Source organism: Corapipo altera, unplaced genomic scaffold (assembly GCF_003945725.1).
Source record: "Corapipo altera isolate COAL_440 unplaced genomic scaffold, ASM394572v1 55, whole genome shotgun sequence".
Classification (NCBI taxonomy): domain Eukaryota; kingdom Metazoa; phylum Chordata; class Aves; order Passeriformes; family Pipridae; genus Corapipo; species Corapipo altera.
This window is the reverse complement of record NW_020884882.1, coordinates 2,941,810-2,952,784: the sequence shown is the minus strand read 5'-3', so window position 1 is coordinate 2,952,784 and position 10,975 is coordinate 2,941,810. Positions and strand designations below refer to the sequence as shown.

The 10,975-nt window shown below is 51.4% G+C and overlaps 1 protein-coding gene across 2 annotated transcripts; it reads right to left on the bottom strand.

The window, feature by feature from the left end:
• Window positions 1-3,251: 3,251 nt before the first annotated feature.
• Window positions 3,252-10,901, bottom strand: PPM1M (protein phosphatase, Mg2+/Mn2+ dependent 1M). Of its 2 annotated transcripts, none has more exons than XM_027640119.1 (10): window positions 10,687-10,901; window positions 9,576-9,699; window positions 8,665-8,919; window positions 8,065-8,177; window positions 6,951-7,035; window positions 6,507-6,625; window positions 6,006-6,069; window positions 4,988-5,095; window positions 4,546-4,694; window positions 3,252-4,268 (listed from the first exon to the last, which is right to left on the bottom strand). In XM_027640119.1, the coding sequence occupies exons 1-10, from the start codon at window positions 10,899-10,901 to the stop codon at window positions 4,124-4,126; spliced, it is 1,377 nt and encodes a 458-aa protein (XP_027495920.1). In that variant the 3' UTR covers window positions 3,252-4,123. The 2 variants fall into 2 exon arrangements, with proteins under 2 accessions (XP_027495920.1, XP_027495921.1); XM_027640120.1 differs by lacking the exon at window positions 10,687-10,901 and adding an exon at window positions 8,238-8,272 and having other exon boundaries at window positions 8,065-8,196; window positions 9,576-9,684.
• Between the last annotated feature and the right edge of the window lie 74 nt (window positions 10,902-10,975).

The following is a 10,975-nucleotide window of genomic DNA, read 5'->3' as shown; positions in this document are numbered from 1 at the left end:
CCAAGGAATGTCTCTGCAAAGAGATGGGAGGAACCTGCTCTCCTGCCTCAGAGGAGCTTGTGGGTGAGTGGCACAGAAAGGCTGGCAAGCTGGTCTTAGGTTGGTTCCGGTGTCTTTTTCCTGAAATGCTGCAATGGTGGAATGCATCCACAAGCAGTCTGGGACAGGCTTGGCAAAAATGTGGTGTTCACTGTATTCTTACCTTTCCAAACACACTTGGTTTTATGTGCTGGATCACAGCTTGGGAAGTCAGTTCTTCTCCTTGCCTGGTCAGTGTGCCACCCTGCTCATAAATATGAAATGCTGGCAAGGTGGCCAGACAGTAAATGGGCGTGTTATCTCTGCTCTCCAGTGCTGGTCCATGCTGTGAACTGTGCTCGAGTGTTTTCCTTAGGTCAGTTGTCCTCATGTTTCCCCCCCGTTACAGCAAAGTTCGTTGTTTCAGCTGTGGGGCCCTGTCTGTCATTCACATCATTTCTCCCTGGAAAAGTAAATCTGCTTGTGTTTTGCATTTTCTTGCCTTTTGTCCTTGTCAGTGGAACTCTGCTGTGTGGGAGCAGCCCCTCAGGAGGCTCAGAACGTGGGGCTTGGATCCCTGCTGTGGCTGAACCTTCTCTGTGGCTCTGTGGCTTGTCCCTGCTGATGCTGCCACAGGAGGCATTTCTAACCACAGATCTGTGATGTGAGTTTGATGTCCTCTGGCAAACTGATGGATGCTTTCCCTCTTGCCCCACAGGTCTGCTGCTGAGGTTCGTGCTGTCCCTCTTCCCATACTGTCCCTCCGCTGCCTATAAATGCAACTGCCCAGTGCAAAGGGAGATGGTTGTCTCAGGCTTCAGCCACTCCAACTCAGTAGTAATGCATTTCAGGCTGCTTGGTGCTGTTTTACCTTTGTTGGTATTTTGCAGTGGTTTGTAATATGCAGGTATTTGGGGTTTGTAGTGCATCTGAACAGTTAAACTTCAGCGTTCAGTAGTAAATGATCTTGGAGGATTTTATCAAGTGTGTTGCCTGAGGAAGTGAACAGATAGCCTCCGGCCATATTCCTTGTTCCTCTTCACAGGGAAGCTTTTGAAAGTCTTTTATTTTACAAATGTTCTTTGCTAAGGTGGTTTGAGCACTTGTCTGAAGCCTGTTGTTCAGCTCTCTTCTGCTTGCAATGTTGTGAAAGATAGTGAGTGGTGGCATGAAATGTTTAAGGAAAAGGGGACCAGAGGAGTGGTTTAGGAGAACATACAAGCACATCAGTGGCTTTCTGGAGTGAAGAGAGGGATGTACAGGCTTGTGGACAACAGCACTAGTGCTCAGTTCAGGATTACAGCTGAGCCTTCCCAGGACCCATTGCCACCCACACAGGCAGAGACATCTCTGTTGATGTAGCACCAAGTGTTTTCCATCTGCCTTTAAAAATAGGAAATGTGCCAAGTATTGTCAAGGAACTTCAGGATTATGTGTTTCTAGACGGTTAGACAGGAAAGGTGAATAAAGCTTTTAGCTTCCAGCTTCTATGTGCTTCTCTAGGAGTCTCAGGGCTGCAATTCCTGTGTCCCTCAGGGCTACCAGCTAATGAGAAATAGACCTCAAGAAAAACAGCCCTTCCAGGTCTAACGGAGTGGCCAACTAAGACAAGCAGGAAACAGCATTCCCCCTCCCAGTTTGTGAATGCCTCCTTATTTCTTTGGGATGAAATAAAGACCTTTCTTCAAAACAAGGGGGAAGTGAGACTCAACAGCCCACCTCTGAATAAGCAGTGGTGGTGGCTGAGCATGTCTGCCTGTGGGAGATTTCACATGTAATTCTCCAAGTCAGTCTTGAGAGATTTTTATGATTTTTATTGAAGCGCCCAGGTCCTTGGTTAATGTCCCAACACCTGCTCTGGGGAACACAGGAGTGAGTCAGTGACAAATTTGGAAACAGCAGCATATCTTTTCCAATGCCTCTTGACTGTATTAGCACTTTAAGAGACTTCACCTTGGTTTTGGGTCAGGGGCTGGGAACCTGGTGAGCCTTTTGGAAACTTGGTCTCTGTGGTCGTGAGCTGCTATGGGGAGTTGGACTCCTCAGTGGTATCTCCCAGATGAGTGTAAATACATAAAGTCAAATTATGCTTTGTCACAAAATACTACATACATGGAGAATTCAGTGTTGTGGCTGTGACCAATAAATATTTTGTAGAGACATCACTTGAGTGCTGTAAATTCTGCATTTGTCCAGTGTGATACAACTTGCTGGTTTCTTAGAGGGGGATTGGGAAAATCATCCATTGTTTGAAAAGCCCCTTTGTTTTGTAAAGTCAAAAACTCTGTAGTGGAAATTGCGATTCTCTGAAGTTATCCTTACATAAATTGCTCGTTTAAAGAGGTTTTTCTTGCCTAGGAATGTTTCAGGATAGGGAAGCAGCCTTGTGACAGCTACTTCTGGAGGTATGGTGCCCTAGGGAGAGGGGTGCTTGCAGCAACCTGTGGTCTGGATGGAAGAGCTGAGCCTTTATCAGCTCAAAGGTGAAAAAACAACTTGTTGGATTTGAGTAACAGGAATCTTGGATTGTTACAGTCAGTGCATGTTAATGTAGCATTACAGCTGCTGAAGGGAGGACAGCAGCCAACATCATTAACATGGGCAAACCCCCATGTGCATTATTGTCAGGTTAAACTTAAGAGGGTGAGGGGAAAGCGAAGCCGGAGAGAAACGTTTTTTGTCCTTGCTTAAGCCATGAGCAGGTAGCTGAGAAGGCTGTCCCTTCCTGGGGGGAATTTCCTCCCACTGCAGGAAATCATCTTTTGGCACCAAGCCCTTGGGTCAGTACTGGTAAGGGAACGCCTCGAGTGACAAACTGCCTCTTGGCAAAGAGAAATAAATACAAAGCAAAAACTCCCCTATGATTTTCTAAGGCTGTGTTTCTCCAGCCCAGGTCTGTGTAAAACCCCCCAACAGGAATAACACCACAGTTAAGATGTGTGGGGAAAAGAAATACAAAGTACTTTTATTTGGACTTTAATCACTGTGGAACTTAAACACACGCTGGGGTTTGGCTGGTGCTCCAGGGAATCTTGGAACCTGCGTAATGAATAATGGAAACTAAAGTGGGGACTCAGAGATGGGGAAGCTTGTCCAGACCTGAATTTGCCTGGCTAATGAATGGGTTGAGAAGCAGATCCTCTGAGTTTAAGGCACAACTCTGGCATGTCTGCTGTGCTGCAGCTCCTGTTGGAATGAGTGTTAAGTGCTTGAGATTGAGCACTGCAGACAAATTGCAACAAACCGGTTTTATTTTACTCAGAGCTCTTTTACTAAATCACCTGATATACACAGACACTTCAGTTCTCATCAGTGCTCCTGCTACAAAACCAGCTTTGCTGTCAGAAATGACCTGAATAGAAAAAGTGTCAGCAATGTGGACTAAGATTTGTTAGAAATCTGTACATTGTGTTACCAATACAATATTCCTCAATAACAGTAAGGCACGTACGTCTCTTTGCACAGGAGGCTCCTGCACACCAGTGTGTAGCTTCACCAGCCAACATTGTCTGGTTTGAGGTGGTGCTGCCTTGCAAATGGCAACTGTCTCCAGGTCTGGGCTCCTGCTCCAGTGTTCCCATGTCGCAGGCACGGCTGTGCCCAGTGCTGGCTTGGCAGCAGCTCCTGGGTTTTTAGCACATCTCACATTACAGCAAATGCATATGAGAGATGCTTTAGCTTATGCATCCAGTTCAAGTCTGATTAAAAGCCAGCTTTTCACACTGGGTGGATCTCAATTGATCCTTACTGCTCAGTATTTAAAAGGGAGAGGGTTCAGTAGAAATATGGATTTGAGTGTTGCCGTACCGCAGAGATATTGGAAATAGTACCCTTCAGCTTGCAGTTATCCTTTGCAATTTATCCTTGGCCCAACAACAAGAAAGGGGAATGATTTGTTGCCCAGTGTTGCTCTCTTGCAGGTTTTTAAGGAGCTAATCTTCTTGTTCATCCTCTGCTAAGTGCTGGCTGTGCATTTTCGGGTTCCACTGCAAATGGTTTTGCTGGAACAGAGTGTACACACACAGCAGAAATCCCTCAGTCTCAGTTTGATGCTGAACGGCACCACAGTGGGGGAACACAGAGGTTCTGCGTGTCATCCTAACAGTCAGTCCTCCTCCTTGTTGTGTAGTGGAATGACAAATACAGAGATGTCATCATAGGATGCCTCATGGCTGTCATCCAGCATCCACTGGTGGCCTCTCTTCATTCCCCTTGCTCTGCACACCAAACATTTGGCCAGTTCTGAAAATCTGAGGGTGGAAAAATGCAAGGTTTGGGTTAACATGGCGCTATTCCCCTTAAGAACAATGCTGAGATGTGGCTTTATGTTGTCAAAATAGCAGGGTTTTTTAAGACACTACCTTTATCCTTGTTTCTTTAGGATGGGGAAAGATTAGGAGGCAGTTTTTAGAGGCACAGAAGAGTGCTTGGTCGTGCCAGAGCTGACTGGGAAGTAGAGTGACCTCAGCCTGCTTTAGGTCTGACCAAGCTCTTTGGAAGGGAAAACAATGACAAAGCTGGTGTTACCTTTGAGGATCTGTCCTGTTTTCTGCAAGGAAGCTCCTGACCACGTGGGCCACCTCGCTGTTGCACAGAACATCCCAAAGGCCATCAGTTGCCATGATGAGGACATCATCTTCCTTAATGTCATGCAGAGCAAAGTCAAACACATTTACCTGGAAAACAGGAGTGAATCTGTGACAATTCCTGCAATGTAACACAGGGGTCAGGGAGACGAGACTTCTCTTGAGAGATGACACAGTGGGACCAGGGTGCTTTGAATCTTTTATGTCCCCTTGCTGCTATGCTTCTAGATTCCTCTGTCTTGGGGATTCTCTGGGCAGCATGGCCAGAGAGAAGCAGGATGGAGAAAGGACACAGCTAAGACCTGCCAAGTCTGTAAAAGGTGCTACAGAGGAGGAGCACCATTTTTAATTCCATCTTACAACTCCCATGTGCTGCAACTGACCTTGGGAATGCAGGAGAGGAAAGGTTTGACTTCAATGTTGGTGTCGATGACTTTGAGCTGATGATCCCCCAGGCCTCGAGAGACAGCCAGAGTCCCCAGCAAGCGAGCCTGGCCCCAAACAAAGCAAAACAGGATTGAAACATAAGGATGTGGCACCTTTAAAGGCTGATGTGTGGTTTGTCCTGATTGATCTATGTGCTGCCTTTAAGACCTTTCTCCAAGCATTACCCAGAACAGCCTCTGGAGACTTTGGAGATGGAGGAGTGACCAGAAGCAATGGCATGATGTGAGTGTGGAGACAGCCTGCATATGTGGATGGCTCCTGCTGGCCCATGGTGCTCTGGAGTTAGTACATGTGCTCTGGGCAATGCTACAGACCTCACGAAGCCCATAGTGGCATCTGCTCTTGATCTGAGGTGGCAAGGAAGAAAACTGGGTTGGTTTGGAGCAGGGGAGGGGTGTCCCTTTCTCTTGGCAAAGGAGGTTCTGCACTGACTCTACACAGGGGTGGCATGTGGCTTGTCTTGCTGGGGAGGTGATGGGGCTTTCTGCTTGTCCCCAGCAGGCAGACACTGGGATGTGTGCAGTCATTGCTTCTCCTGTCTCCTTCCCTCTCCAGGCTCCTTTTCTCACCCTCTCCTTGAGGAAGACAGTTTGTGGGAAATTAGAGCTAGAGGAGACAATCCCAAGTGGGAGCTGATGAAGTAAGTTCTCATCTGAAATATGTTCTTGTGTGCAAAGGAAGAAGAGGAAAGGGCAGGCTGGCTCAGGGCTGCTGTCTGCTCTGGTGTACTCTGGAGGAGGGTGCAGACTCTGCTCCAGAGGGCTCTGGTTTACACCACCCAGGCAGCAAAGGGAGCTGCTGTATTGGGGCTGTACCATGCTGGAGAGCCCCAGAGTGCTGGGTGCTTTGCAGCCCATCTGCCATAGTGCCCTGGAGTGTGACCGTGAGTGACAGGGACACACTGAGGGTCCCCAGCAGACTTGCCTCTGCCTTCCCAGTAAAGCATTAAGCTACCTGCTTCCCATGACCATGGACAAGAGGATACTTGAGATCAGCTTTCTCCACCGTCTTGTATCCCCTGGAACAGAGAATTCACTGTTAATTTGTTTGACTTGATGGTACAACCCAGTCAGAGCATTTCAACTGTGATTTAACCTTTGTGGCGTCCCCACGCACAGGCAGCTCACTGAGGAAGGGGCAGTGTGACTTGCTGCAGCAGATGCAGTGAAGGTGACCTCTTGCTGAATGCCCAGGTGTTTTTCACTCTGCCCTATCTCCCCAACCTGCACCAGCCCCACCTCAGTGGATCCCAGAAGGACCATCTCAACTGTTTTCTCACCACCCTGCCAAGGCCCTGGTCCTTCAGTCGGAGGGAGCTGCTCACAGTGTCCTTCACCACCATCAAGCCCAGCTCTCAGCAGGAGGAGACACCCCTTCTCCCTTCACCTCCCCACTCCTATGAGCAGGTAAAGGTGCCCTGAGGCACAGCCTTATGCTCAGGCAGAAAGGACTCACCAGCCCTCCATGAAGTAATCCCGGTACAGGACTTTCTGGCCCACGTCATCTCCCTTCAACCTCCGTGGAAACTCGAAGCGTGTGAACTCTCCATCCAGGAGCTTTGGGAAAAGAAAAGCCTGGAGGAGGGAAAGAAGGTGTGAGGATGGACAGATTCTGCTTCAGCACAGTCGGGCACCAAAGCTGCTTCTGCCTCGGAGCTGGCACTCCCAGCAGCAGAATGGAGAACAGAATTGGGAAAGCACATTCCAATGAGGGCATAAGCATCTCCCATACTGAAGACTGTTGGCTGAATCTCACCCCCAGCCCTCTGGCTAGTGCCAGCTGACATTCTGGCCACACAGTGGCCTTCAAGGAAAGCTGGTGATCCTCTTGCCACAAGCACCTCCTGTGACCCAGTGGGTTGCTTGCTGGATTGTCTGATGCATGGAAGGGGTCACTCACCAAGTGCTGGATTCGCTGCCTCTCTGTCTCAGGTGTGAACTCACTGCTCATGGGCACAACATTGTCTTTCAGGACAAGAATGGCCCTACGAGGGGAGAAAAGGCAAAGCTGAGTTGTGCCAGAGAATAGCTCTGCACCCAAAACTCATTTTTAAAATGCCACTATTTTAAATAACTCCATTGCAATTGCACTGTTGCAGCAGAGAACTGTGCTTGCCTGGTTTGACAGCGGTCGAGCTCACTGCTAGAGGAACAGGGGGCCAAGGCCAGGTGAGGAAGCTCTTGGGGATACCCTGAAATCACCTTACACTTTTAAACACCTGACAGACTGAGTGTACTGCTGCACCACCACCCCAGTGCTGCCCTGTGGCTGGGCAGACTCAGTCTCTTAAAATCCTGAAACAATCCCAGAAGGCATGAAATCTCTTTTCTTCCAACAGGTCCTGTGCCAGGCAGGAGGGAAATGGCTGGGCTGCCACATTTACTGTCTGCTGGATTAAATAAGTGTCATGGTTTAACCCAGCAGGCAGCTAAACACTACACAGCTGCTCGCTCACTCCCCCCACAGTGGGATAGGGGAGACAATTTGAGAGGGAAAAAAAAAAGTAAAATCTGTGGGTTAAGATAAAGGCAGTTTAATAGAACAGAAATGAAAGGGAAAGTAATAATAAAAGAATTAGAATATACAAAACAATTGATGCGCAGTGCAGTTGCTCAGTACCCACTGACTGATGCCCAGCCAGTTCCCAAGCAGTGACCCCATCCAGCTTTCCCACAGTTCATACACTGAGCATGGTGCCACATGGTCTGGAATATCCCTTGAGGTATTTGGGGTCAGCTGTCCTGGCTGTGTCCCCTCCTAGTTTTTTGTGCCCCTAAACCTCCTCACTGGTGGGGTGAGGAGCTGAAAAGTCCCTGACTCTGCAAGCAACAACTGAAACATCAGTGGGTTATCAACGCTGTTCTCATCCTAAATCCGAAACACAGCACTGTACCAGCCACTAGGAAGGAAATTAACACTATCCCAGCTGAAACCAGGACAGTAAGATGCTGGAAACCTTGCTCATGTCCCAGGTCCCGCCCTGCAGCAACTTCCTCCTTTTATTATGACTCACCTGCTGTCCCCAGCATTAGCCACATACAGCTTTCCTTGGAAATAAAAAGCAGCCAGAGCAGTGCAGCCTCCTGTCTGGTTCATAGCTTCCATCTCCTGGCCGATGACTTCATCCTGTTGGTTTAAAGTTTGAAGACTGACGTGATCTGAGCTGCTGCTTTCCACACTCTGCCTCGTGTCTCCCAGCAGAAATCCAGAACCAAAACTGACTGTGGATAGGCCACAGGAAACCAGCAAGGTGACCGACGACATTGCTTTGGTACAGCCACCACAGCTGTTGCCACTGGACTACAGACTGCTTTAGGAGGGTGAGGGGGAGATCTCAAACTTGTACTCACTGTATGAGTGTCACAATAGCCCTAAAAATAGTAAAGAGATGCTGTAGCTTTCCTCTGGGTCAGCACTGCCAACGTGCAGTAAATCTGAGGTAGGTTTTGGGGTCTGAACCAGCCTGATCTCAGCACCCTTACATGTTTGGATGAATATTCCTGCCTGCTCCATGAGCTGCAGAACTGCAGACCCTGCCCATCAGGGTGGTGAGGGGGGACAGACTGACTGCCTGGGACAGCAGGACTGGTGCCCTGCACAGGGGGGTACTCACACATTCCTGGAAGGCATTCTCCAGTGCTCCCACCACCAGGTCTGCTGCGTGGATGTGCTTCTCCTCCACGAACTGGGGGTCACTGTCGCAAACGCAGCGCCCACTGAGGTGCATGGGGGGCTGGGCCTCTGTGATGCCTCCCACCACCTCCTCCAGCTTCTGCTTGATGCAGTAGTGCAGGTAGTTGGAGGCAATGATGGCAGCGTCGGGGCCGCCGTGGCCATCAAACAGCGCCCAGTAGTAACCGGTTAGAAACTGCCGTGAGGAAGAGGGACAAGACAGCAAGGGAGGGAGAAGACAAGGGCTGAAGAGGTCATACAGGTGGCAGGCTCACAGCCAGAACATCACAGAGTGTGTTTTGCCTGGCTTTTCCACCCCGACTACCCTTCCCTGCCACCAGTTAATCTCCTGTGCAGCTCAAACTCGTGATGCCCACGTGCTGCTCTGGCAGACCCGTCATCTCAGTGCCTGGATTTGCACCACCCACCCTCATGTGCTGTTCCTCTGTGTTTTAGGGGAGATGGGGCCATTTTACAAGAGGTAAGGAAGGGTCTGCTCCCAGGTGAAGGCATCTTGGTGCCTGGTTCATGCTGCTGTCCCCAGGTGATGACCGCACACACTGGCCCTTGAAAGCAGAGCGAGGATGGTAAAGGAAAGTTGACGGCACCGAGTGTGACTTCAAATGCTGCAAGTCCCATGGAAGTAGAAATGGCATTTACAGGCAGAGCTGGGTGTTTGCTGCCCATAAGGTACACAGGTCTCCCTAACAAGGCCAAGGAAGGGTTTCAGTGAGTGGGTATGTAGGACTGATGGAGTAATCGTATTTCCTGACCCTTCCAAGGGCCTTTTGGGCCCTTGAGTGGCAGCAAAAGGCCGGCAGAAGGGTGAGCACAGCCTGCCTGGGGCCATACCTGCATGGAGCACAGGATCAGCCATTCCTCATCCTCCTCCAGGCCTGGCTCTCTCCTCCGGACAGAGATCTGACAGCAGGCTGCCTGGTCCTCATTGAACTCTGACTTCTCGGCATTGATAACCCTAGGGGTGCAAATGCTCCGGGTAAGGTGTGGTCACACATTGCACCTCTCCTGCTCTCAGCCAGCTGTGCCACCACAGTGAACAGCTGGACCCTGCCACTTCCTTCCAGCCCCATGCTCCCTGCTCCCTTTTCAAACTCGAGGATCTCTTTGCTGGTGACCGAAACAATAAGCCCTTTATGTACAGCAGGGAAAAGCCTGGCCAGGGACACAGGGACAAGTGAGTAGTTTTGGAGCACCCTGGCCTCAGTAAGCCCTTGTCAGCAGCCCACACTATGCTATTTCCTTGTTTACACAGTGAATTGCAAAACCACCACCACTGCTTTTCCCTCCAGCCTTGCTAATGGTTTGTCCCTGGATGGGAGTTTGCTCTCCTTGCATTTCACACTGTGCCATCCCACAGCCGCGGGGCCATGACGTGGTCTGGCCACGATGTGGGGACAGCTCCTGGATGGAGTTGTTCTGCCTGATCCATCCCCTCTGCCCTTTAAAACAGCAAAACAAGAGATTTCTAAAAATGTGATCTTCCCCTTTGGTTTACAAGACAGTTAAGAGCAAGGGGACAGACACCCGGTGGTGTTCTCGGGGCTGCCCCGACCACTTCTCACTGCACTGGTACCTGTCCTGCGGCTGGCAGGGGGTGGGCAGGGGTGTCCCCAGCAGGGATAGAGAGGGGTTGGGGGACACGCTGCCACGTCAAACCCCTTCTGGAGCAGGAAGCCGCTCCCTGCTCGCCCGCAAACGGGGTGGGAGGGCGAGCTCTGCCCGTGGGCAGGCGGCTCCGAGCAGTGGGGGGCTGCACCCGAGGGGCGCGGGGCGGGGTGCGACCACCCTCCGGCACCTGCCCAGGAGTGCCCTTCGCCCCCCAAGCACCCTCTACACCCCCAAGAGACCCCAAACCTGCGCTACTCCCCCTCCCCAAACCCTCTCAGCAGCCCGGGACAGACCCCCTAACCCCGCCGCCCCGGGGCTCTCCCGCCGCACTCACTCGGCGTATCCCGCGCCCCAGGGCAGGCGCCGCTCGCTGCCGGTGCCCCGCACGGCCCGCCCGCCCCGCGGGCTCTCCTCGGCCCCGCCGGGCACGAACTTGGGCCGGCGGTAGCGCAGGGCGGGGGGCGGCGGCCCCGGCCCCGCTGCCGGGTCTGGGCCGGGGCGCTCCGTGGGGCCGCCCCGCCGCCAGCGCCGCAGCCACTCTGCCGACATGGCGGGGCAGCGACGGCTCCTCCGGCGGCTCCTCCCGGGGCCGGCCCCGGTCCCGCCCCGGGGCGGCGCGGAGC